The 27,985-nt window shown below is 49.7% G+C and overlaps 1 protein-coding gene across 1 annotated transcript; it reads left to right on the forward strand.

The window, feature by feature from the left end:
* Positions 1-700: 700 nt before the first annotated feature.
* eif2a (eukaryotic translation initiation factor 2A) lies at positions 701-26,291 on the forward strand. Its single transcript, XM_056283280.1, has 16 exons — positions 701-739; positions 3,919-3,988; positions 5,920-5,991; positions 8,821-8,939; positions 11,030-11,129; positions 11,418-11,500; positions 12,362-12,435; positions 12,634-12,778; positions 14,263-14,379; positions 15,198-15,354; positions 17,879-17,963; positions 23,514-23,846; positions 24,350-24,457; positions 25,013-25,129; positions 25,283-25,348; positions 25,997-26,291. The coding sequence occupies exons 1-16, from the start codon at positions 712-714 to the stop codon at positions 26,060-26,062; spliced, it is 1,740 nt and encodes a 579-aa protein (XP_056139255.1). The 5' UTR covers positions 701-711; the 3' UTR covers positions 26,063-26,291.
* The last annotated feature ends 1,694 nt before the right edge of the window (positions 26,292-27,985 follow it).

Below are 27,985 nucleotides of genomic sequence, written 5' to 3' on the forward strand. Positions count from 1 at the left end.
GTCATAGCCCCTACATGAATAAGACCCACATGAGCTGGTATCCACATAGGCGGGACACCCGTTCCCAGTCTAACAGTGCTGTATGACAGCAGCGACATGTCAGAGGATCTCTCGTCGGCAGGGTGAAGATGTGTGTGTTTGGTGAGCAGTGTAATGCTGCACTGGAGGCCGAGCACACCGACCCTCCTGGGCTGGGTTCCCCCCCCCCCACTGGAGAGCTGATGAGACAGTCAGCACTTCCACTGTGACAGCACACACACACACACACACACACACACACACACACACACACACACACACACACACACACACACACACACTCTCTCTCTGCAACTCACACAGATCCCGTTTATCTTCACTTTCATGTTCAATACACAAAAGTGACACTAGTCACACTCTTCAGCTCAGGCCAGACGCCGCTCTCCGAGTCCCGTCTGAACACCCACCAGCTGCACGCTGACGTGGCAATTAGCGACACGCCCCCATGCCGTCGTTTTTCTTCCCGATCTTCTTCTCTTTATTTTTTTATAGAATTAATCCAAAAAAATGCAGCGTTCACAAATATTAATTCCCCGTTTTTAATTTGACGACGGGATTTATTTTAAATAAATCTAAATACGAGGCGTCCTCTGCTAACGTGGCAGCAGACGACGCGTCCCCGCGGCGTTACTTCCGGTCCCGACATCGTCCCTTTCCGGTGCGGCGTTAAAAATGGCGTCCCCCGTTCCACACCTGGCAGGTGGGTTAGTAGGCATTACCCCGTTGTGATGGCATGTTAAGCTACCGTTTTACGCTGAGATGTTCGCGAAGTGTCGGCGCTCCCCCCGCCGAAGGCGTCAGCTAGCCGGGGGAGACGGCCGAGAGGCCGCACGGCGCGGCGTCCGCCCGGGTTCCGGACGCGGTACCGACACAGACTCGCCTGTGATGGATAACCGTCCGCCCGCGTTCCGGACGCGGTACCGACACAGACTCGCCTGTGATGGATAACCGTCCGCCCGGGTTCCGGACGCGGTACCGACACAGACTCGCCTGTGATGGATAACCGTCATTTAACACCGTTCCCGGCTACACGGGGCGCCGCTGTTAAGGTGGAGGAGGTGGAGGAGTAGTTCGTCTCTGATGGATGAGATGAGATGAGATGAGATGGACCGACAGAGAGCAAGTGTTGTAGATTTCAGTAATAATAATCATAATTAAACCGGAGGCAGATGTCTGAATAATATATATATATACATATATATATGTGTGTATATACATATATATATATATATATATATATATATATATATATATATATAACTACAGTCTGTCTGTGTTAGATGTGTTTTTAGGAAGGTCCTCCATGCACAGTACTCTCAAATCCTCCCCCGCATACGGACTTAAATCATTGTTCTGATGAACATAATGTTGTTAATAACAGATATATATATACATATATATATATATATATATATATATATATCTCCTGTCATCCTACAGATGTGTCAGGCGTTTTTCTCTCGGGCGCGTGGTGTTACTCAGAATAAAGGAGCAAGGTGCATTTCAGTATTTTGGGGGAATTAAACCGGTGTCACAAAAAGTTGAATCAGGTCATCCGGAAACGCTTCATCAGTGACCTCTTCAGTCTCAGCTGACTGCAGGTGTCTCCACCCTTATACACAACACAGTGACTGCAGGTGTCTCCACCCTTATACACAACACAGTGACTGCAGGTGTCTCCACCCTTATACACAACACAGTGACTGCAGGTGTCTCCACCCTTATACACAACACAGTGGTATAACGACCCAAACCAACCACCAGTTTCATATGCACATATGTGTGGCCATTAACTAGAGTTACATTGGTCGTGGACTACCCACAGAGGCCATGTGTACTACCCACAGAGGCCATGTCGACTACCCACAGAGGCCATGTGGACTACTCACAGAGGCCATGTGGACTACTCACAGAGGCCATGTGTACTACTCATAGAGGCCATGTGTACTACTCACAGAGGCCATGTGTACTACTCACAGAGGCCATGTGGACTACTCACAGAGGGTTGGGGAATAGTTGCAATCACAGCATTGTAAGATGGTGACAGACCAGAATCTCTTACTGTACACTTACTCTGTACTGTACTGTTAGCCCCCCCCCGGTTCAGTGATGGTCGTTCCCTCTTCACATAGATGGCCTCTTTGACTCCCCATTCAAACCAGCCTTCCTCCCTATCCAGGATGTGCACATCCTCATCTCAGTTTGTGGTGCAGCGTGTTTTGGGGTTTGAAAGCAACTGAGACGCGGTGTTTGGAAAATACCTGTCTCAACTGTTCCGACACTCCGACCACATACAGAACCACCACTGGTTTACACTTAGACAGCTGTTGTCCTCCTCCTCTCTTCGATTGGCTGGGGCACTGTTTGGGCGTCTTCATGGCTTTGACAAACGCCCAGTTAGGATAACCACACTTAACCACGGTTGTCAGCTGGGTGGTCCAGCGTCCTGATGACTCCTGGTTTGTGCTCCTGTGGATGAGGAGAGTCAAACCTTAAGTACTGATCAGCATGTGTTGGTTTACAGTAAACATCAACAATCAAATGTCCCCCATCACCACTCCATGATGATGTCCCTCACCTCATGCACAACATCCACAGTGTTCTGCATGTGGCGTTCATTACTGTCGACCAACGAGTCAAGAACAGATGCCAGGAACTTAGAGAGGTCACAGGTCACTGAGTTAATCATACTAACGATAGGCTGTAATGGCACATCCTGTTTATGTATCTTAGGTAAACCATACGAGCGGCACAGTGGTTAGCGCGGTCACCTCACAGCAAGAAGGTCCTGGGTTCGAGCCCCGGGGTAGTCCAACCTTGGGGGTCGTCCCGGGTCGTCCTCTGTGTGGAGTTTGCATGTTCTCCCCGTGTCTGTGTGGGTTTCCTCCGGGGGCTCCGGTTTCCTCCCACAGTCCAAAGACATGTAGGTCAGGTGGATCGGCTGTACTAAATTGTCCCTAGGTGTGTATGTATGTGTGTGTGTGTGTGTGTCGGCCCTGTGTGATGGCCTGGCAGCCTGTCCAGGGTGTCTCCCCGCCTGTCGCCCACTGACTGCTGGGATAGGCTCCCGCATCCCCACGACCCTGAGAGCAGGATAAGCAGTTTGGATAATGGATGGATGGAGGTAACTCACACAGACTAGGTGTAGCGCCCCCTGGGTATAATCTGTGGTACAATATTCTGTCAATAGCATTGTGCTGTTCTAACAGCTTCAGACAATCTATCACCCTTTTTCTTCTTACCACTCCGACTAATTGTGGCCGTTGTAAGTCTAGGTAATGGTCAGGCTAATCTGCATATGAAACTGGTGGTTGGTTTGGGTCGTTATACCACTGTATAGTTTATAAGGGTGGGGACACCTGCAGTCAGGTGAGGACACTATTGTTTATAAGGGTGGGGGACACCTGCAGTCAGGTGAGGACACGGTATTGTTTATAAGGGTGGGGACACCTGCAGTCAGGTGAGACTGAAGAGGTCACTTATGCCCCTTTTCCACTACATGGTACCGGCTCGATTTGACTTTTTCGTTCTCCATTACAGGAAAGTACCGGCATTTTGGTAACTGTTACCACTTTTCTGGTACCACCTTTGTCGAGGTTCCAGAAAACCCGGAGCGGGTACCAAAATCAATGCAGACCAGCGACACTGTGGGGGTGGTTATGTTACGGCGATGGAAAACAACACTCTGCGAGTCGAGTCGGGTCGAGTTGAGCCGGTACCACGTGGTGGAAAAGGGGCATTAGATGAGCGATGACACGTATCTGTCAGTGAACGTTGTGTCCAGATGAACTGATTCGCCTTCTGTGAGGTCCTCCCCTGGGTGAGTGAGCAGCACCACCCGGCATCGTTCTGAGCTGCTTGTGTGTTTGTCTTCCTCAGTGTGTGGATCAGATGGGACACTGATTCTTCGTGGACCTCCGCACTGTGACGAGAGTCCTGCTTTTCAGAGGTCAGACACTGAACTTTTAACACGCCTGCATCTCCCACTGTTAGGTCCATGTTAGGATCCAGAGAAGTTACCAAGGGGGGAAAAATACTACTTGAATACTGCCGTCTGTTTCTCAGTGATACAAATAACAACAACAAAACAAATAGGGACAAATTCAGAGAGAGGTAGTGGACACACAGCTGCTGTACTGAAATCTGCCATTTACACCAGGGCGGGGGTGGGGGAGTGGCGGCGGTTAGCATGAGCTGGTGCTGCCGAATAGGGGGAGGCTGCAGGTGGACATGCAGCAGGGTGGGGCCAGACTGGGGGTGCGGCGGTGGAGGGGCCGGCGGAGGCGGGGCAGCAGAACCCTGGTAGTGCAAGCTGTGGGGGATAGTCTGCATCAAGGGCCGGAAACCGTGAGGACAGGGTGATGTGACGGCAGGCTTGAACCCAGGGAAGGGCCTGGCTGCTGTGGCGCCCTGGTTGGGGAAATAAATGACAGAAGCTGGGGGTGCGGGGGGGGGTGGCAGTGGGGCGCTCTGACCAGTAGACTGACAGCTCGTCTCGCTCAGTTTCCGACTCGTGCCCATAGATGAGCTGCCAGTTGGTCTCGCAGTGCTTCTAACAGCAGATTAGCGGGTGAGAAACAGCCGAGGGACCGAATACAGGAGGGTATGAAAGTAGTCGGAGCACTTCAAGCAAAGTAAGAAAGGAGGCTCTTTTGGATTCCCCCCCTTTTTCTCCCCAATTGTACCTTGCCAATTACCCCACTCTTCGGAGCCGTCCCGGTCGCTGCTCCACCCCCTCTGCTGATCCGGGGAGGGCTGCAGACTACCACGTGCCTCCTCCCATACATGTGGAGTCACCAGCCGCTTCTTTTCACCTGACTGGGGAGTTTCACCAGGGGGATGTAGCACGTGGGAGGATCACGCTATTCCCCCAAGTTCCTCCTCCCCCCTGAACAGGCACCCCGACTGACCAGAGGAGGCGCTAGTGCAGCGACCAGGACACATACCCACATCCGGCTTCACACCCACAAACACGGCCAGTTGTGTCTGTAGGGACGCCCGACCAAGCCGGAGGTAACACGGGAAGTCGAACTGGCGATCCCCGTGTTGGTAGGCAACGGACTAGACCGCTATGCTATGTGGATGCCCCCACAAAGGAGACTTATCTCTGTGTTTCATGGCTGCTGGGGTTGACGCCCAGCTGCCAGTGACAGTAGCAGTGAGCCGCAGTGTGGAGGAGGTGCTGGAGGAGGCTGCGGCTAGCGGAGACTGCGGCTAGCGGAGACTGCAGCTAGCAGAATCCTCAACTTGTCCAACCGCCAACTGAAAGAGTTTCCCCGCTCCGCCGGCGACCATGACCTGTCTGACATCACACACGCAGACCTGTGCGTTAACTTAAATTCAGCGTGTCAGAATTCCCCAACACCGCTAACTACTACCACTGCTACTTTTGGCTGCTCCTGAGTTGTTATCCACGTGCGGCGGGGCTTGCAGCAGGCCCAGTATCCGTGATGCCTCAGATGTTCCGAGTGCTGCCGCGACGCAGTGGTACTTGGTCTCATCCATGGTGATGTTCCTAATTGCGAACTGGGCTTTGATGAGAGGGAACCATGCTGCCGCAGCCGTCTGCCAGAAGTCGGGCAGTTTGAGCGAGACGGCGGTAGCCACTGCCGCTGCACTGGTAGCTTCGTTTTCTGGTTGTGTGGAACGGGGTAGCGGTCTGGCATCATGGCATTGGTGAGGTGGCAGTAATCAACACATGGGCGCCAACCGGCGTTAGCCTTCGTGACCATATGCAGGGGGGAGACCCACGGACTGTCGATGGCGAGCTTGGCTGGGTTGAAGCGCTGTGCATGGGCATAGACTGGGGGGGGGGGGCAGTGGTGGTGATGTAGTGTTCCACTCCATGCTAAACTCCCGCTAACTGCTTTTCCATTTCAGGGAGACACGGCCGAGCAAATGTATGACCTTCAGCAGAGATGGCACGCTGTTTGGATGGTGCAATGGGCAGAAGTAAGATGGATCATTCTATCTCTGTCACTTCTGTATCATCCGTCATCATTCTATTTCTGTGTCACTTCTCTATCATCCATCATCATTCTATCTCTGTCACTTCTCTATCCTCCATCATCATTCTATCTCTGTCACTTCTCTATCATCCGTCATCATTCTATCTCTGTCACTTCTCTATCATCCGTCATCATTCTATCTCTGTCACTTCTCTATCATCCATCGTCATTCTATCTCTCTGTCACTTCTCTATCATCCATCATCATTCTATCTCTGTCACTTCTCTATCATCCGTCATCATTCTATCTCTCTGTCACTTCTCTATCATCCATCATCATTCTATCTCTGTCACTTCTCTATCATCCATCATCATTCTATCTATGTCACTTCTCTATCATCCGTCATCATTCTATCTCTCTGTCACCTCTCTATCATCCGTCATCATTCTATCTCTCTGTCACTTCTCTATCATCCATCATCATTCTATCTCTCTGTCACCTCTCTATCATCCATCATCATTCTATCTCTGCCACTTCTCTATCATCCATCATCATTCTATCTCTGTCACTTCTCTATCATCCATCATCATTCTATCTCTGTCACTTCTCTATCATCCATCATCATTCTATCTCTGTCACTTCTCTATCATCCATCATCATTCTATTTCTGTGTCACTTCTCTATCATCCATCATCATTCTATCTCTGTCACTTCTCTATCATCCATCATCATTCTATCTCTGTCACTTCTCTATCATCCATCATCATTCTATTTCTGTGTCACTTCTCTATCATCCATCATCATCTATCTCTGTCACTTCTCTATCATCCATCATCATTCTATCTCTGTCACTTCTCTATCATCCATCATCATTCTATCTCTGTCACTTCTCTTTCATCCATCGTCATTCTATCTCTCTGTCACTTCTCTATCATCCATCATCATTCTATCTCTGTCACTTCTGTATCATCCATCATCATTCTATCTCTGTCACTTCTGTATCATCCATCATCATTCTATGTCTGTCACTTCTCTATCATCCATCATCATTCTATCTCTGTCACCTTTCTATCATCCATCATCATTCTATCTCTGTCACTTCTCTATCATCCATCATCATTCTATCTCTGTCACTTCTCTTTCATCCATCGTCATTCTATCTCTCTGTCACTTCTCTATCATCCATCATCATTCTATCTCTGTCACTTCTGTATCATCCATCATCATTCTATCTCTGTCACTTCTGTATCATCCATCATCATTCTATTTCTGTCACTTCTCTATCATCCATCATCATTCTATCTCTGTCACCTTTCTATCATCCATCATCATTCTATCTCTCTGTCACTTCTCTATCATCCATCATCATTCTATCTCTGTCACTTCTGTATCATCCATCATCATTCTATCTCTGTCACTTCTGTATCATCCATCATCATTCTATTTCTGTCACTTCTCTATCATCCATCATCATTCTATCTCTGTCACCTTTCTATCATCCATCATCATTCTATCTCTGTCACTTCTCTATCATCCATCATCATTCTATCTCTGTCACTTCTCTATCATCCATCATCATTCTATCTCTGTCACTTCTGTATCATCCATCATCATTCTATCTCTCTGTCACTTCTCTATCATCCATCATCATTCTATCTCTGTCACTTCTCTATCATCCATCGACATTCTATCTCTGTCACTTCTCTATCATCCATCATCATTCTATCTCTGTCACTTCTCTATCATCCATCATCATTCTATCTCTGTCACTTCTCTATCATCCATCATCATTCTATCTCTGTCACTTCTCTATCATCCATTGACATTCTATCTCTGTCACTTCTCTATCATCCATCATCATTCTATCTCTCTGTCACTTCTCTATCATCCGTCATCATTCTATCTCTGTCACTTCTCTATCATCCGTCATCATTCTATCTCTGTCACTTCTCTATCATCCATCATCATTCTATCTCTGTCACTTCTCTATCATCCATCATCATTCTATCTCTGTCACTTCTCTATCATCCATCATCATTCTATCTCTGTCACTTCTCTATCATCCATCATCATTCTGTCTCTCTGTCACTTCTCTATCATCCATCATTATTCCGTCTCTCTGTCACTTCTCTATCATCCATCATCATTCCGTCTCTCTGTCCCTTCTCTATCATCCATCGACATTCTATCTCTCTGTCACCTCTCTATCATCCATCATCATTCTATCTATAACTTCTCTATTATCCATCATCATTCTATCTCTGTCCCTTCTCTATCATCCATTGACATTCTATCTCTCTGTCACTTCTCTATCATCCTTCATCATTCTATCTCTGTCCCTTCTCTATCATCCATTGACATTCTATCTCTGTCACTTCTCTATCATCCATCATCATTCTATCTCTCTGTCACTTCTCTATTATCCATCATCATTCTATCTCTGTCCCTTTTCTATCATCCATTGACATTCTATCTCTGTCACCTGTCTATCATCCATCATCATTCCGTCTCTCTGTCACTTCTCTATCATCCATTGACATTCTATCTCTGTCACTTCTCTATCATCCATTGACATTCTATCTCTCTGTCACTTCTCTATCATCCATCATCATTCTCAGGTCTCAGGAATATTTGTTCCATCACTTGTCAGGGTTTTGCATCTCTGCCACCTGACCTCTTTACTTTTGGTTGATTATTACGTTTAATCTACATTGTGAGTCTCTATGGAGAATAAACGAGTCCATCAGCTCATTACAGATACACAAATGTCAGACCTGGAGTGCTGGCTTCACATCTGTTCGGCTAAAGTCAAAATTGCTTCTGTGTTTTTCAGGGTTAGTGTAGTGAAGGTGTCGGATGGTTCAGTGGTGATGACCTTTGACCTTCCCAAAACAACTCTGCTGCAGTTTTCCCCTCTCAACACTGTGCTGGCCACATGGCAGCCATACACCAGTGAGTTCAAAGTTCAGACTGACCTTTTGCAGAATGGATCCTCCTTGACAACACACACTCTGATGATGTTATTACCCGACTGTCTGTAGTGGCAGCACGGTGGTGCAGTGGTTAGCGGGGTCGCCTCACAGCAAGAAGGTCCTGGGTTCGAGCCCCGGGGTAGTCCAACCCTGGGGGTCGTCCCAGGTCGTCCTCTGTGTGGAGTTTGCATGTTCTCCCCGTGTCTGCGTGGGTTTCCTCCGGGTGCTCCGGTTTCCCCCACAGTCCAAAGACCTGTAGGTCAGGTGAATCACCGTACTAAATTGCCCCTAGGTGTGTGTGTGTGTGTGTGTTTGTGTGTGTGTTTGTGTGTGTGTGTGTATGTGTGTGTGTGTGTGTGTGTGTGTGTGTGTTTGTGTCGGCCCTGTGTGATGGCCTGGCGGCCTGTCCAGGGTGTCTCCCCGCCTGCCGCCTAATGACTGCTGGGATAGGCTCCAGCATCCCCGCAACCCTGAGAGCAGGTTGGGTGGTTTGGATAATGGACGGATGTTTGTTTGTAGAACTGTTGTAACCTGAACTACTGTAATTCTTCCACCTTCTCTGTTGGTTGTATTTGCTGTATCACTGACACCCACTTCCTGTTTTGTCGATATCCTTGTGTGTGTGTGTGTGTGTGTGTGTGTGTGTGTGTGTGTGTGAGTGTGAGAGTGAGAGAGAGTGTTATACACTGATGAGCCAAAATATTATGACCACCTGCCTAATGTGCTCTTGGACCCCCATGTGCTGCCAAAACAGCACCGACCCATCGAGAGGCACAAGACCCCTGAAGGTGTCTTGTGGTATCTGCAAGTCTCAGCGATTTCGGTTTTTACTGATTTTCAAAATACCCAGATTTTTAAACTGATTTTCACCTGGATTTTATATTTCCACGGATCCAAAAGTTGTTCCTGTTCATGTGAGGTTATGTAACAGTGTCCTCTTGTGGCGAAATTCGGCATGCTGGATGGCTTTGAAAAATAAAAACCGAGAACGCTGAACCTTTGGCATCTAGCACCAAAACATTTGCAGCAGATCCTTTGAGTCCTGTAAGTGGCGACGTGGAGCCACCGTGGATCGGACTTGTCGAGCCGGCACGTCCCACGGATGCTCAATTGGATTGAGATCTGGAAAATTTGGAGGCCAAGGCAACACCTTGAACACTTCATCATGTTCCTCAAACCATTCCTGCCGTGTGGGAGGGAGCATTATCCTGCTGAAAGAGGCCCCTGCCGTCAGGGAATACCGCTGCCTTGTAGGGGTGCACCTGGTCAGCAACGATGTTTAGGTAGGTGGCATGTGTCAAAGTGTCCACATGTCCACATGAATGGCTGGACCCAGGGTTTCCCAGCAGAACACTGCCCAGAGCGTCACACTCCCTCCGTCATCTTCCCACAGTGCATCCTGGTGCCATCACCTCCCTAGGTAAAAACAGCGCACACGTACACAGCCACCCACATGACCTAAAGGAAAACGGAAATCATCGAGCCAGGCGACCTTCTTCCACTGCTCCATGGTCCGTTTCTAATGCTCGCATGCCAGTTGTAGGCGCTTTCGACAGGGGACGGCGGTCATCACGGGCACTCTGACTGGTCCCGTACGCAGCAGGGTGCGAGTCACTGTGTGTTGTGACACATTCCTCCCGTAACCATCATTAACTTATATAACTTGTGCCACAGTAGACCTTCTGTCGGGTCAGACCAGACGGCCTTCGTTGCCCTTGCGCATCGATGTGCCTTGGGCGCCCAACACCCCTAAAATGCTAGTTTGTGGTTTGTCCCTCCTCAGGCCACTGTCGGTAGGTACTCGCACTACTGACCGGGAGCACCCCACAAGCCTTGCTGTTTCAGAGATGCTCTGACCCAGTCGTCTGGCCATCACGGCCATCACAATGTGGCGCTTGTCAGAGTCTCTCAGGTCTTTACTCCTGCTCATTTCTCCTGCACCCAACACGTTGACCAGGAGAACTGGTTGTTCACCTACCATCTAGTCCACCCAGACAGCGGTGAGTGGTCATAATGTTTTGGCTCATCAGTGTGTGTGTGTGTGTGTCTGTGTGTCTGTGTGTGTTGAAGAGAGCCAGAAGGAGGCTCAGGGAGAACCCAACCTCCAGCTGTGGTCACTGGCGAGCGGCGCCCTCCTCAAAGCACTTTACCAGAAGAATGCCGAGTCCTGGTGAGTGAGTCTCATTTACAGACAGAACATTTCCTCACACAAGCAGTGTGTCGCATTATAGCTGGACATAGCAGGATAAGCCGTTGGGATGATGGATGGATGGATGGATGGATGGATGGATGGATGGATGGATGGATGGATGGATGGATGCATGGATGGACTACCAGGTAGACTAGAAGAACAGCAGTACTGGTGGTACCTCAGGGCATTTTAGGTTTTGTGTCTGGTTTCCTTAAACGGTGTCAGGAGGAGCTCAATCTCAAAATGTGTGTGTGTGTGTGTGTGTAGCTTTCCCAGCTGGTCTGAGGATGAGCACATCGCCGTGCGCAGAGTCAACAACGAACTTCACTTCTTCGAGAAGAACGACTTCAGTGAGTGAGCAGTCGGTCGAGGAGTGCCAGACACCTGCTGTACTTTACTTATACTTCCTTTACACAAGACGACCGTCGCCTGCGGTTATTCAGGCCTGTTTGTGCACATCCTCAAAAATTAACACTTCACACCCACAAGGTGAAGTACCAACATACACCATGGGGGGCAGTATAGACGGCAGTAACTGCTAGTTTATGTCGAGATGCTGACAGTTTGTCTCAGTCCTGCCGCTTGGTGGACGAACTGTTAAAACTCTAGTCTGACAGGAAGTACACAGACGAGTATGTTAACAATGATGCTCACTTAGAAAACAATGTGCTAGGGCGTCCGGGTGGCGTGGCGGTCTATTCCGTTGCCTACCAATACGGGGATCGCCGGTTTGAATCCCTGTGTTATCGCCAGCTTAGTCGGGCGTCCCTACAAACACAATTTGGCCGTGTCTGCGGGTGGGAAGCTGGATGTGGGTATGTGTCCTGGTCGCTGCACTAGCGCCTCCTCTGGTTAGTCGGGGCGCCTGTTCAGGGGGGAGGGGGAACTGGGGGGAACAGTGTGATCCGTCCCCCTGGTGAAACTCCTCACTGTCAGGTGAAAAGAAGCGGCTGGTGACTCCACATGTATGGGAGGAGGCATGTGGTAGTCTGCAGCCCTCCCTGGATCAGCAGAGGGGGTGGTGCAGAGACCGGGACAGCTCAGAAGAGTGGGGTAATTGGCCAGACACAATCGGGGAAAAAGAGGGGGGGGATTATATATATATTATTGTAATTTGACGCAGTCCGACTAATGAGTCCAGAAGCTTTAACTCACTGTCTGGTACTTCAGTCTGTGTCTGAGTACTGACTCAGTCCTGTCTCTCCCATCAGACACCATCGCCAACAAGCTTCATATGCAGAAGGTGTCAAACTTTGTCCTCTCCCCTGGAGGTCAGCCCGTTAAGGTAAGGACTGCCTCAGACTTGGTTTGAGTGGTACAAACTGGTTCAGGCTGGTTCAGACTTGTTTTGATGGGTACGGATCGGTTCAGACTGGTTTGGACCGGTTCAGACTGATTTTTTGATTGGTCAGTGTTTTTATGGAAATGGCAGATGTGGTTCCAGACCGCACAACTGACCGTCTGTGTTGTTTGCCTTTTGCAGGTTGCCGTCTACGTGCCGGGCTCTAAAGGCACGCCGTCATTTGTCCGTCTGTATCAGTACCCGCTGTTTGGAGACTCGACGGCCGCCCTGGCCAATAAGAGTTTCTTCAAGGCCGACCACGTCTCCATGCTGTGGAACAGAAAAGGTTTGGGGAACCGTCTGAGATGTGTGCCGGTTTTTGGATGGATTGATGCGAACACGGCGTAGCTCCATTCAGCTTACAGTCTTTAGTTCTGTCCACCTCCAACACTCAGACTTAACAAATCACAAGATCCATTTGGACAGAAAGGATCAAGTCACTCAGTCAGTACAGTATGTAAAGTGCAGGTTAGTGCCTGTAGTCCAGCGGTCACCAACCCTGCTCCTGGAGAGCTACCAACCCTGCTCCTGGAGAGCCACCGTCCTGCCGGTTTTCACTCCAGCCCTAATTTAACACACCTGATTCTACTGATTACCTACTGAACAAGACCTTGGTTAATTGAATCAGGTGAGTTGAATCAGGGTTGGAGTGAAAACTGGCAGGACGGTGGCTCTCCAGGAGCAGGGCCGGTGACCACTGCGTCTAGCCAGTAGCCAGTGATAGTAGTAGCCTAAATAGAGACGCTAACATCTACCTAGGTTTCGGGAGTAGTATGCCTTGAATGACTCATGAGGGGAGTTGGTATGAAGTTGAACCGTTGACAATTTTATTGCCCCTTAGCAATTGCTAAGGGGCAATAAAACCACTGGGCCACCGGGCGGCACGGAGCAGATAGGGGTTTAGTGTCTTGCTCAAGGACACTCGGACAGGCTCGCTGGAGGAGCTGTTGGAACTAATAATGCTTGCTTGTCGTTTGCTGATAGTAGGCCGAGGTCGGAACTCCTTCGGAACCCAATTTCTGCCTGGGTTGGGGCCACAGCCTTTACCCCGCCCAGGACGTCTACAAGGCAGTAGTTTGTTTTGTTATTTAACCCATAACTGGGCTAACCTTGACTCAGTTACCAGGACACAGTAATTCAAGTGGGCCATAGTAATTGATCTACTGGGGGTTACTCCTCTTGAGGTTTTCTGACAGGGTTTGCCCCGCCCTTAGCCTTTGGCTAAATAGCCTATCCCACAAGGCAGCAGGAGGCCAGTTACTTTCTAGGGCGCCGGCGATTCACCCATAGCCAGAATCCCGTTAGTGATAACAGTGTGAACCACAAGAAGGTGGGGTTGACTTGCCCGGGAGAAGCTTTGTGTTGCACTAGACGTGTGTTTTTGACACACACCACACCAGACCAGTTCAGACTGCGGGCGAAGGAGGAGGATGATGATGACTGATTACTAGACGACCCGCTCTACCTCGTGAGCCGTGCCGCCCCTCATGACGTCGGCAGCAGGGGTAAATCTGAGACGAGCAGAAGTGCTAGTATGTGGATGTCCAGGTACTCGTGAGGCAGGTAGCTTCAGAGTTTGGATGGTTCAGTAGTTTTTGCACAGCCACGTCAGGAGGTTTTACCTCCAGAAGAGAAGCCCAGCACCACATCCACATGAGCCGAGTCCTCCTGAAACCAAGATAACAAGACTCCCCAAAAACCTGAAAGAATAAGTGATTTTCTTGTTTTCGTTGAGCAGTCTGTGAGCAGTAAATGTATTTTTCCCATCAGCCACTGCGGTGTTGGTGACGGCCAGTACAGACGTGGATAAGACAGGAGCTTCCTACTACGGAGAGCAGACGCTGCATTACCTGGCAGTAAATGGAGAAAGTGCCGTGGTCCAACTACGTAAGAACTAACTGCACTGTAGTAGTAGTAGTAGTAGTAGTAGTAGTAGTAGTAGTAGTAGTGGCAGTAGTAGTAGTAGTAGTAATGGTGGTAGTAGTAGTAGTGGTAGTAGCAGTAGTAGTAGTAGTGGTAGTAGTAGTAATGGTGGTAGTAGTAATAGTAGTAGTGGTAGTAGCAGTAGTGGTAGTAGTAGTAGTAGTAGTAGTAATGGTGGTAGTAGTAATAGTAGTAGTGGTAGTAGCAGTAGTAGTAGTAGTGGTAGTAGTAGTAGTAGTAGTAGTAATGGTGGTAGTAGTAATAGTAGTAGTGGTAGTAGTAGTGGTAGTAGCAGTAGTAGTAGTAGTGGTAGTAGTAGTAATGGTGGTAGTAGTAATAGTAGTAGTGGTAGTAGCAGTAGTAGCAGTAGTGGTAGTAGTAGTAGCGGTGGTGGTGGTAGTACTAGTGGTAGTTGGTGGTAGTGGTAGTACTAGTGGTGGTAGTGGTAGTACTAGTGGTAGTTGGTGGTAGTACTAGTGGTGGTAGTACTAGTGGTAGTTGGTGGTAGTGGTAGTACTAGTGGTGGTAGTAGTAGTGATAGTAGTAGTGGTGGTGGTAGTAGTATGGCTGCAGTCATCAGAGTGAGTGGTACAGATCAGAAGTCCATACATGAGTGAGTATTGTTCTGCTAGTGAAGTTAGTTACACTTCGTTTTTTGTCTGGGTGACCTCAGCACGACAATCTCCACTGTTTAAGTGAACCTGTGTGTGTGTGTGTGTGTGTGTGTGTGTGTGTGTGTGTGTGTGTGTGTGTGTGTGTGTGTGTGTGTGTGTGTGTGACAGCGAAGAGCGGTCCGATCTACGACGTGGCCTGGAGTCCCAACTCATCAGAGTTCTGTGTAGTTTACGGCTTCATGCCTGCCAAGGCCACCGTCTTCAACCTGAAATGTGACCCGGTGTTTGACTTCGGCACCGGCCCGCGAAATGCCGTGTACTACAGGTGAGGAGACGCACACGTCCCGTGCTGGGAAGAGGTCTTTACACTTGGACTTGGACTGCTTTTATTTGTCCTTGCCTCATATGCATGTCTCATACATACAAGGGAACGAGATGGTGTTCACACGGACCTCAGTGCCACACAACAACACATATCACACAGTTAATATTAAAATTAGAATTAAAATATTAAAATATTAATATTAAAAACAAGAATGACTTCACACACCTGAACACCACAAGCACACCCGACACGGACACTGACCGAGACGGTCACAAAGTCACTGTGTGGAAGGTCTGAGTGTTCAGGCTGGTGAGGAACCTCACAGCCTGAGGAATGAAGCTGTTGCGTAGTCTGGTGGAGGCAGCACGGATGCTCCGGTACCTCCTGCCAGAGGGTAGGGGAGGGAAGTGGATGTGGGAAGGGTCCTTCACGATGCTGAGAGCCTTCCGGCTGCTCCCTGCATCATAGATGGCCTGGATGGACGGGAGAGCAGTTCCAATGATCTCTCCAGCTGTCTCACTATCCGCTGTAGGGATTTGCGGGCGGAGGCCTTGGCGTTGCCATGGCAGTGGCGCTACAGCTGCTCAGGATGCTCTCTGTATGTAGAGACTCAGCTGAGGGGAGTGGGTTGCCTTGGATGCCTTGTTGACAATCCACTGCAGTTTTTTCTGTGTCTGCCTGTCTGTGCCGCCATACCATACTGTACTACTGTACTACTGTACTGCTGTACTACTGTACTACTGTACTACTGTACTACTGTACTGCTGTACTACTGTACTACTGTAAGAGAAGATGTTATGATGGACTGGATAAAGGCTGAGTAAAACCGAACGAGCAGTTGATGCTTGAGCCGGTATTTTTTAAGCTGCCTAAGAAAGTAAAGTGGTTGTTGAGCTTTTGCAGTGATGTGTTCAGTGTTAGTTTTCCACTTCAGGTTGTTGCTGATGGATGTTCCAAGGAATTTAAAAGAGTGGGTGGTGGTGATGGGGTCTCCGTTCATTTGTATGGGTGTTTTGGGATTCGGTATGCATGAGAAGTCAATGATGAGTTCTTGGGTTTTGACTGTATTAAGCAGAAGGTTGTTGTTTGTGCACCAAGTGGCAGCTTGGTGTACTGCAGGGCGGCACTGGGTTTCATCATTGTTGGAGATGAGACCTACAATGGTTGTGTCGTCTGCGTATTTTATTATTTTCACAGAGCTATCCGTGGATGTAAAGAGGGTGGTGTAAATGAGAAGAGCCAGGGGGCGAGAACACAGCTCTGAGGAGCACCTGTACTGAGGGTAAGAGGGTGTGAGGTTAGGTTATTAACCTTCACCCTAAGTGGCCTGTTCCATGGGAAGCTCTGAATCCAGTGGCATATGGCTGGGTCAAAGTTCATATCCAAGAGTATGGTAAAGAGTTTGAGTGGGTTGATGGAGTTGAAGGCGGAACTAAGTCTATGAAGAGGATGCATGCGTATGTGTTTGGGGATTCCAGGTGTTGCAGGGCTGTGCTAACTGCATCCTCAGCAGACCGGTTGGCTTGACAGGCAAATTGATATGGGTCCATCAGTGGGGAGGTGCAAGATATCAAGTTCGACAGAATGATGCGCTCAAATGCTTTCATGGCCACAGATGTCAGGGCAACTGGTCTGAAGTCATGGAGGCAGGTGATCTTTGAGGACTTTGGCACAGGAATGATGGTAGAGAGTCTGAAGCACTGTGGGACTGTACACTGACCTAGAGAGGTGTTAAATATGGTGGAAAATATTGGGGCCAGCTGTGCTGCACAGTGGCTCAACAAAGCAGGACTGAGGCCGCCTGGCCCTGCTGCAGTCATTCCCAGCAGTCATTGGGCTGCAGGCGGGAAGACACCCTGGACAGGCTGCCAGTCCATCACAGGGCCCACACACACACACACACACTCTGACAGCTGGTGATTCAGCAGCTGACGTCTGAACTCAGAGGTCATCATCTACTTGTCAGACCGCCCTGACCTGAAGCTGAGCGAGCTGAGAGGTCCTGTTGGTTCTGATAAATGTTAATGTTTGTTCTGTTGTCTGCTGTTGATTCACTGGTCTTGCTGACGATGCTGTGGGGACTCTAAGCAAAACCTTTCACCCCTCTTGAGTATCAGTCGTTACTCTGGGCAAATGTGTTCGTACACACCCATGGGATTTTTTACCCCTGAAGTTTGCCACAGAGACCCGTGTAGAACCTGGGTGACCCCTGAATTCAGACACCGGTTGGCTAACACTGATGTCTGTGCAGGCCTGGGTGATTGCTCGTTGCAAGAGGTAGAGATAGGTGTTAGGAGGCAGGAATTACAAATAACCATCATGCTTTGCTGCTGACTGTCAGACGATCTTGAGGACTACAAAATTCCATGAGTGTGTACGAACAAATGTGCCCGCGGTAATGACTGATACATGAGGCCCCTGGTCTGTGTTGTGGTGCGGGACTGTTTGAGGAGTTTTGATGTGAATGTTTGAAGTCAGCCCAGCCCATTTCCTGTCCCCTGTTAACTTCCTGTCTGCGCTGCAGTCCTCAGGGTCACATCCTGGTGCTGGCAGGCTTCGGGAACCTGCGTGGACAGATGGAGATGTGGGACACCAAGAAATACAAGCAGGTGGGTCGCTGGTTTAAAACCCAGGAGCGATGTCTCATATTCATATCTCCTCATATATGCGGTCGATGATGCGGTGCGTCTCAGGCGATGATCCAGTGCGTCTCAAGTTGATGATGCGGTGCATCTCAGGCGATGATGCAGTGCATCTCAGGTAATGATCCAGTGCGTCTCAGGTGATGATGCGGTGCGTCTCAGGCGATGATCCAGTGCGTCTCAAGTCGATGATGCGGTGCGTCTCAGGCGATGATCCAGTGCGTCTCAAGTCGATGATGCGGTGCATCTCAGGCAATGATGCAGTGCGTCTCAAGTCGATGATGCGGTGCATCTCAGGCAATGATGCAGTGCGTCTCAAGTCGATGATGCGGTGCATCTCAGGCAATGATGCAGTGCGTCTCAAGTCGATGATGCGGTGCATCTCAGGTGATGATGCAGTGCATCTCAGGTAATGATCCAGTGCGTCTCAGGTGATGATGCGGTGCGTCTCAGGCGATGATCCAGTGCGTCTCAGGTGATGATGCGGTGCGTCTCAGGCAATGATGCAGTGCGTCTCAAGTCGATGATGCGGTGCATCTCAGGCAATGATGCAGTGCGTCTCAAGTCGATGATGCGGTGCATCTCAGGCAATGATGCAGTGCGTCTCAAGTCGATGATGCGGTGCATCTCAGGCGATGATGCAGTGCGTCTCAAGTCGATGATGCGGTGCATCTCAGGCAATGATGCAGTGCGTCTCAAGTCGATGATGCGGTGCATCTCAGGCGATGATGCAGTGCATCTCAGGTTATGCTAAAGCTTCATCATCTGATATCTCTTTGTTTGAGTTTCTCTCTAAAACTGATTGACTGACAGTCTGCTGTGAGCTTCACGGACCAGTACAGAGTTATTCCATTCTACAGTCTCACAGAGAGTCTTGCCCTTCTAACCAATCAGAGAAGCTCAAAGGGAAGGGGCGGGTACCTCCTGGCTGTCCGTCAACTTTCAGCATGTGATTTGACAGTTTAACCCCCAGCTCTCTCTGGGTGAAGCCCATTTAAAGTAGACTTTAGTCTCTGTTGGCCAAATGAAGACAGCGATCTACTTCTCGTGTAACTTAAAGATTACAAGAAGTGAAACTGGGGCGCCTGCGTAGTGTAGCGGTCTATTCCGTTGCCTACCAACACAGGGGTCACCGGTTTGAATTCCTGTGTTACCTCTGGCTTGGTTGGGCGTCCCCACAGACATAATTGGCCGTGTCTGCGGGTGGGGAGCTGGATGTGGGTATGTGTCCTGATTGCTGCACTAGCGCCTCCTCTAGTCAGTCGGGGCGCCTGTTCGGGGGGGAGGGGGAACTGGAGGGAACAGCGTGATCCTCCCACCCGCTATGTCCCCCTGGTGAAACTCCTCACTGTCAGGTGAAAAGATGTGGCTGGCAACTCCACGTGTATCGGAGGAGGCATGTGGTAGTCTGTAGCCCTCCCCGGATCAGCAGAGCGGGTGGAGCAGAGACGGGGATGGCTCGTTGGTGTGGGGTAATAGGCCAAGTACAATTGGGAAGAAAAAGGGCGGGGGGGGTTGAAACTGCTTCACAGGAACAAGTGACCTGATTTCAGATGATCTTAATCAGTCATTTGTTGTCTAGAACTTGTGGAGTTTTTAGTCCTCAGGGTTGTCTCATAGAGAAGACATGGAGCCTGAATAACCCTGAATCTATACCAACACTGGTCCTGGTTCATGAACCAGGACCAGTGTTGGTGTCACTATTCTGACATGCATAGATTACAAACTGAGGTACAACTTTACTTGTGTGGATTATCCATGAATAGATGTCTTCTGTCATTTAAGATGGTCAGACTCCTGCACGCTTATGAAACTGGTTCAGAGGGAGTGATGGATTTATTTGCTGCGTCCTTTCAAAATTAAACTCAGTTGCTCGTTTCTCCAAAGGTAACTAGTTGTGACCCTGAGCAACCCAACGATTGATCAGATCTGATTTGGCCCTTTATCGATATGTAATGTGACTCAGTACAGTGGGATGCAACAGTAAGAATCACTTCCAATTCTATTAGGAATCAGGAACACTCTGTCCTGTTTTTTTGGGGGGGGGGGGGGTTAGTTTCCCCCAGCCCACAGCAGTGCAGCACAAGGACACAAACGCATCCACAAACTACTAGAACACATAACACATATCAAAACTGAAGAAGAGAACACTGTCCAGGAGAACAAACGCCAGCCAGGATGACTGTCGGAACTGCCGGTCTGCATGGGCTAGCAGTTAGCTTAGCCTGCCCCGCTTCCGCGTCCTGTCAGACCGCCCTCAGTGTTTCCTCTTCAGTCACAGCTCCAGGCAGGGCCATGGTCCCTGGACCCACCGGACACAGCAGACCAGGCTCCCCCAGCCGATCCAACGCCAGCTCTCCCAGCCAGACACCTTCGACACACCTCGGCACACTCCACACGACGACACTAAAAACACAGTCAGCGCCAGGCGAGGCCACTGCCTGACCGCCCTCAGTGTTTCCTCTTCAGGCACAGCTCCAGGCAGGGCCCTGGGCCCACCGGACACAGCAGACCAGGCTCTCTCGGCTGATCCAGCGCCAGCTCACCCAGCCATCAAACGAAGACAAACTTAGACGTGGACAAAGACACTGCATGGACGATACTGGGTGAGGCCGCCGCAAATGTGAATTCGTTTAATTCATATTAAGGCTTTGATTTTGTGATGGGCTCGTAACAGATACACATCTTCTCAGTCCAGTAACGAGAGAGACTGGTGGTGTTGGCATCTGGTCTGGAATGGTGCTGACATCTGGTCTGGAATGGTGCTGACATCTGGTCTGGAATCTGATTTGTTGGAATTAAAACATGAAAATAAATTCAACTCCAAATAATCCCTTCAAACAGGTTACTGTTTATTAACCGTGCGTTTCTGCTACGTTGACAACTTGACATAACACTATTTCTGTTGGGAAAATAAAACCCCGCCCGCATGTGGTGGAAGGAGGCACACCGCGACTCCATGACGTGTCGTAAAGCGTGTTGCGTCAGTTATGTTTCTCTGCGGTTCAGCAGGTTTTTCATATAGACACTCTTCTGTCAAGCCTTCTGTCGTTCTTCTAGAAGCTAAAACTAGCCCACCGTGTGATGGACGAGTGGGTGGGGGTTCACAATCACTCTGGGAAAGGAAAACATAAGACAGGTGTCTTTATTTGAGTGTGAGGCGACATGTCACGTGGGGACACAGGGAGAGAGAGGGACAAGCAGGCTGAGAGAGAAACCGCCAGAGAAACACGATGCTAAAGGAGCAGAAAGGGTATTATTAGATGCTAAACAATATGTCATATCGGGTTTTACTGAAAGACCACATATTGATTAAAAATTGATTAAAAATTTCACTTCCGGTGTGGGAAGATGATGGTGCGAATTCACATGGGCGGCGGACTCACCCAGTGCCATCTATGCAGCAGTGTCTTTGTCCATGTCTGCATCTACGTTTTGTCTTCGTTTGATGGCTGGGAGAGCTGGCGCTGAATCTGCTGGGAGAGCGGGGCAGGCTAAGCTAACTGCTAGCCCATGCAGACCGGCAGTTCCGATGAAACCGAGGGCGGTCTGGTGGCGGCCTCACCTGGCGTTGACTGTGGTGTTTTTCACGTCATCGTGAGAAGTGTGGGGAGGTGTGTCGAGGGTGTCTGGCTGGGAGAGCTGGCGCTGGATTGGCTGGGTAGGCTTGGTCTGCTTTGTCTGGTGAGCCCGGGGACCACGGCCCCTGCCTGGAGCTGCGCCTGAGGAAGAAATGCACGTGGATGCGGGGCGGGCTAAGCTAACTGCTAGCCCATGTAGACCGGCGGTTCTGACAGTCATCCTGGCTGGTGTTCGTTCCCTTGGACAGTGATTTTTTTGTTTAGTTAGTTTGGACATGTGTTTTAGTTTTAGTATGTGTGTTCTTGTAGTGTTTGGATGTGTTTTTGTCTTTGTGTTGTACTGCTGTGGGCTGGAGGCAACGGCATTTCATTTCATTTCATGTACACAAGTGCATGAAGTGAAATTACAAATAGGGTTCCTGATTCCTTCCTGATTTTTTTGATTGGGCGGCACGGTGGCCCAGTGGTCAGCACTGTTGCCTCACAAGAAGAAGGTCCTGGGTTTGAACCCCAGGCCGCCCCAGGTCCTTTCTGTGTGGAATTTGTCTGTGTGGGTTTCCTCCGGGTGCTCCGGTTTCCTCCCACCATCAAAAAGACATGCATGGTAGGGTTGATACTCCTGCCTGTGCCCCTGAGCAAGGCAATGGAAAGAAGAACTGGAGTTGGTCCCCGGGTGCTGCATCTGCCCACTGCTGCTATACAATAGGATGGTTACATGCAGAGACACATTTCACTGTAACCAAACAACTGTGCAATGACAAAAATTAAGTGGCGTTCTTTCTTTTCTGAGATTCCCCCCAAGCACTTGTCCAGTTACACCTTTCTGAATCGATGGAGTTGAATCTCAAACATAAAACCCAACACACCAGTTCCAGTCAGTGAAATGTCTCACCCCGAAAACCAAATGCTCCCTTTTCCAACAGTGTTTACTGCTGCTGTGTCTATGAGCAAGGTATTGAACATGAAGTTAAAAACCATCATTCAGTGTTCAGCACCATTGTCCCAGATATCCTTCACTCCAAACTCACCCGGCTCACTGTACCAGCCCCCGTCTGCCACTGGATTAAAAACCTCCTGACAGACGTGAGGCAGCTGGCGAGGCTGGGGAAAATCACATCCAGCACCCGGACAATCAGCACTGGCGTCCCCCAGGGATGTGTGCTCTCCCCTCTACTCTTTCCCCTCTAAACAAATGACTGCACCTCAGGTGCCCCGTCTGTTAAACTCCTGAAGTTTGCAGACGACACAACCATCACTGGCCTTATCCGGGATGGTGACGAGTCTGCATATAGATGGGAGGTTGATCAGCTGGGCCTCTGGTGCAGCCATAACAACCTGGAGCTGAACACGCTAGAAAATGGTGGAGATGACAGTGGACTTCAGGAGGAGTCCCCCAACACTGCCCCCCGCCCCCACCATACTCAACAGCATGGTGTCTACGGTGAAAACCTACAGATTTCTGGGTTCCACAGTCTCCCAGGACCTAAGGTGGACATACAACAGACACAATTATCAAAAAGGCCCAGCAAAGGATGTACTTCCTCCACCAGCTCAGGAAGTTCAACCTGCCTCAGGAACTGCTGGTTCAGTTCTACACTGCAGTAATCCAGTCTGTCCTCAGCACATCCATCACTGTCTGGTTTGGTTTGGCCACCAAACAGGACAGGGACAGACTACAATGGACAGTTAAGTCTGCAGAGAAACCTGCCCTCCATTCAGGACTTGTTGTTGTTGTTGTTATTCTATGTTAAGTACACTGAGAGGGCCATGACACCAGAGTCACATTCCATGTAGTACAAACCTACATGACCAGTAAACATGGTTCTGGTTCTGGTTCTGATTCATCATTATTTATTCATTCCTCAAATGTGTGTGTGTGTGAGATTAAAGTAGGCATGGTCATGTGACCTCGCCTGTTCTTTCTGCATCAAATCAGGTGTCCAAACCCCAGGTCCCGGATTCCACCCACTTCTCCTGGTGTCCTGACGGTGAGCACATCGTCACGGCGACCTGCGCCCCGCGGCTGCGGGTGGGGAACTGTTATAAGATCTGGCATTACACGGGCACAGTGCTGTGGAAGCAGGAGATGCCGGCCGGCACGGAGCTGTGGCAGGTCCTCTGGCAGCCCTTCCCCCCGGGATGCTTCCCCGAGCGGCCCATCTGCTACCAGGCAGCGCAGGGAGAGCTGGGCAGCACCGAAACCAAGCCCAGCCAGGCCTACCGGCCCCCAGCACTACGCAACCAACCACCGACAGCCAGCACCAAACTGGTGAGAGCAGGGGCGGCTGGGCGGGTGGTTGAATGAATGTCTCTCTCTCTTGCCCCCCTCTGTCTCTCTCTCTTTCTCTCTTGCCCCCCATCTCTCTCTCGCCCCTCCCATATATATTTATTTTCTTCCAGAAACCATCAGTGGTGTAGGTAAAAGTGCTCAACAAATGAGGAGGGGAATGTCAATACAGATGTAGGACAAAACTTTAATACACAGCAGTACAAACCTGTTTCATGCGTCACACACTCATCAGCTGCCAGTGTGGTAAACAACAAAGAAAACAACACACAGCCAGCAAATAAATAAATAAATAAATAAATAAATATTGGCTGTGTTTTTTGCTTTGAAGTAAGACAAAGCCATGAACCTCAAACCTGTGACGTGGGAATATGTGTGGACTCAGTAACTGACTTCTTTGTTTGTATCCTTGGCGTGTGTGCGTGTGTGTGTGTGTGTGTGTGTGTGTGTGTGTGTGTGTGTGTGTGTGTGTGTGTGCGGGGTAGCATGAGGATGAGCCTCCTCAGAACATGTTGCCAGGCGGAGACAAACAGCCGTCTAAAACTGCTCTCAAGAACCAGAGGAAGCGAGAAGCCAAGAAAGCTGCCAAACAGGTGAACATCCATCTGCCTACTGGGAGCTGACCAGTACAACCAGTCTAATACTGGTGGTTACTGGGAGCTGACCAGTACAACCCGTCTATTACTGTAGGTTACTGGGAGCTGACCAGTCAAACCAGTCCAATACTGATGGTTACTGGGAGCTGACCAGTCAAACCAGTCCAATACTGATGGTTACTGGGAGCTGACCAGTACAACCAGTCTATTACTGTAGGTTACTGGGAGCTGACCAGTCAAACCAGTCCAATACTGATGGTTACTGGGAGCTGACCAGTACAACCAGTCTAATACTGTAGGTTACTGGGAGCTGACCAGTACAACCTGTCTATTACTGTAGGTTACTGGGAGCTGACCAGTCAAACCAGTCCAATACTGAACTACTTATGCGTTATACGGTTTTAACACACACCCTTCAGCCAATCAGAGAGCAGTATTCTGTGACCCCGGTGTGACGGGAGTTAATAGTGTTGGAAACAGCAGCGCTTTGTTACATGGTTACTGTTTGTTTACATGGTTACTGTTTGTTTACATGGTTACTGTTTCCTGTAGGAGACAAAACAGGAAACCCCAGAGCCCCAGTCAAACTCCGCCCCCACAAACAGAATCCCATCAGCACCCTCTGGTGGCGACCCAGAGATTGACAAGAAGATCAAGAACCTGAAGAAGGTAAACTATTCATGTTCAGGGTTACAAGTGCTGTTGGGCAAGTGCCCACACTGCCGGAGGGCAGAGGTTCTATTCCCAGTAAAGTTGGGCTGTAAACACAAGCACTGTAATTCATGAACTGATCCACACTGATGCATCTCTGGGATCTTTCAGAAACTCAAAGCCATCGACGAACTGAAGGAGCAGCAGGCTTCTGGAAAAACCCTCCAAAAGAACCAGGTTTCACTCCCTACACGCCAAATACTACACGCCAAATACACTCCAGCTGTGTGCGGCTTCATTCAGCCTGACTTAAAGTGTATTTAGTTGGAGCAGAATTTATGACTTCCAGTAAAACTCAGGAGTACAGTAAACCTCACTTTCTACTGTTGGTGATATCTAAACTTATTCCACCATCAGTTTACCTGTACATCTCACACACAGATGATGGAGAGAGACAGACAGACGGACAGACAGACAGACAGAGAGAGGGGGGGAGAGAGACAGACAGAGAGGGACAGAGAGACAGAGACAGACAGGCAGAGAGAGGGGGGGAGAGAGAGAGACAGACAGAGCGAGACAGACAGAGAGGGAGAGAGAGACAGAGACAGACAGACAGAGAGAAGGGGGGAGAGAGACAGAGAGAGAGGGACAGATAGACAGACAGAGACAGACAGACAGACAGAGAGGGACAGACAGACAGACAGACAGACAGAGAGAAGGGGGGAGAGAGAGACAGACAGAGAGAGAGGGACAGAGACAGAGAGAGACAGACAGAGAGAGAGAGACTGGATAATAGAGAAGTGACACAAGTCTAATATGTCGGTGGTTTGATGTTTTAGAGAAACTGCTTCTGCTCTTTTAACATTTTAAATCTTTCCTTCTCAGATGGAGAAGATGCAGAAGGAGGAGCAGCTGCTGAAGGAGTTGGAGGAGTTGGAGTTGGGGCTGTAGGAGTTGGTTCTCCTCCAGGAGGTCCTCGCCATGTTCTGGCCTGGCAGTGGCGGCGGTCTTGCGTCCTGCAGAAGACGGAACTTGCAGGAATTTGCTGGGCTTGCTTGGTGTGTGTAAATGAAAGAGGGAAGCAGGTCTGTCCTCCTCAGACCTCCTTCTGCTCTGCTGACCTGAGTCGCTCCTCTTTGCTTTGCGGTGGATGTGTAGATAATAAAGCAGCGACACTAAATCGGTTTGTGAGAGTTTGTAGGATCTCTGCTGCGCCTGGCGTAAAAACATGGCGCCATTAGAAACGCCGGAGTTCGGCAGAAAGGAGGATCGCCTTTCTGTTGGATCTCCGTAGGATCTGGCCTCCTTCAGGTGTGAGAGGGTTTCGGGTGGATGTGAGTTGTATGCCAGTCGACGGGGGTTTGAGCATCAAATTTTAAACCTGGACGTCAGACTGCAGAACCAGAACCAGCAGATGCGGTTTCATGTGTTGATGCCGAGCCGTGTCAGTTAGAAGGCCTCTTGAGTTGCTGAAACATCTAATAAAGGTTTTCTATCTGTGTTGTGCCAGCGTTGCGGCCTCATTTGCATGCGGGGTGGAGGAAGTCGTGTCAGTGGGTTGTCGTGGGGATTCAGTAACTGATGGGTGGGATTTTCAGCCCCGGTCCACAACATTCACAGACGAACAGGCGGCCTTCCCAGTGTATTTATGCTCAAGATCCCAGGAAGCTGAATCATCAGTTCATCTGGACAGAAGAGCTAAGGGCCCACGTGCACCAGGCCGACATCGGGCCGTCACTGAGCGTCTGTGACCCCGTCACTGAGCGTCTGTGACCCCGTCAGTGAGTGTCTGTGACCCCGTCACTGAGCGTCTGTAACCCCGTCACTGAGCGTCTGTGACCCCGTCACTGAGCGTCTGTGACCCCTTCAGTGAGCGTCTGTGACCCCGTCAGTGAGCGTCTGTGACTAGTTTTTGCGGCGAGTCCCGCTCCGTCGGCACAATTGTGTCCGGCCGCTCATCCTCGTCCTCGTGGACGTAACTTGACGTGTACAACTTGACACTTCTGCCCCGTGTGCTGGCGGGTGCACGTGACAGTGTGTGGACAGTTGTGTGCACGTGGTGGCCATCTGTCCATGGTAAATCTTGCAGCCGTCGCCCAAAACATGGCACGGCACACGCCAACAAACAGGAAACTGGTATGACCGCCTCGGTAGAAACCGGAAGTCGGTGGACAACAGTTACACGCAGAGTCGATTGTGTCTGTAGGCACGCCCGACCAAGCCGGCGGTAACACGGGGATTCAAACCGGTGATCCCCGTTGATCCTTAATCTTTATTGAATTAGAAAAAGCGTCAAACCAGGGAAGAGATAGTCCCCCCTTTCCTACTGCGTCCAGGCTTTCAGAAAATTATTCAGCGAAGAAGAAGACGGGCGGTTTTTACTGGATGAATAAACCACGTGTTGGTGGGAGGAGTGACGTCAGCAGCAGGCTGACGTGCTGGAACATGACGTCATGGAGTTAAAATAAAGGGAGGTTTAGGAAGACAGTGAACGGTGACTGTGTACAAATGAGCTTTAAAAAAGTGTTCATTAATGTATTGATTCAGATCTTAAATTTAACAGGATTAATACACAAGAGTTGTGTTTCGTTTTCTGCGTTTTATCTCCCTTTCTTATCGAGGACTCGTGGTGAGTCGCCTGTTCGTCCTCCTGGGCAGTAGGTGGCGGTAACGCGCCCGATAGTTCAGTCGCCGCTATAAAACTCGAGAACAAGAAAACCACCAAACTGTTAAGTTTTCACCTGAGCAGCGCGAGGCGTCCGGTGGGTCTCGCAGGAGGTTACGTGACTGTTCACACGTTTGGTTAAAGGAGACGAACTGTCGGACGAGTGACATGAGATGAAGGACCGGAACAAACCGCGTGAAACCTGAACC

Source organism: Lampris incognitus, chromosome 7, assembly GCF_029633865.1.
Source record: "Lampris incognitus isolate fLamInc1 chromosome 7, fLamInc1.hap2, whole genome shotgun sequence".
NCBI lineage: Eukaryota > Metazoa > Chordata > Actinopteri > Lampriformes > Lampridae > Lampris > Lampris incognitus.

Bases quoted from the DNA above. Each gene is read 5' to 3' on its own strand.
- eif2a (XM_056283280.1), top strand. From the start codon at position 712: ATGGCGTCCCCCGTTCCACACCTGGCAG. The intron at 14,380-15,197 runs GTAAGAACTAAC...TGTGTGTGACAG, and splicing joins AAGTGCCGTGGTCCAACTAC to CGAAGAGCGGTCCGATCTAC. The intron at 25,130-25,282 runs GTAAACTATTCA...GGGATCTTTCAG, and splicing joins AGATCAAGAACCTGAAGAAG to AAACTCAAAGCCATCGACGA.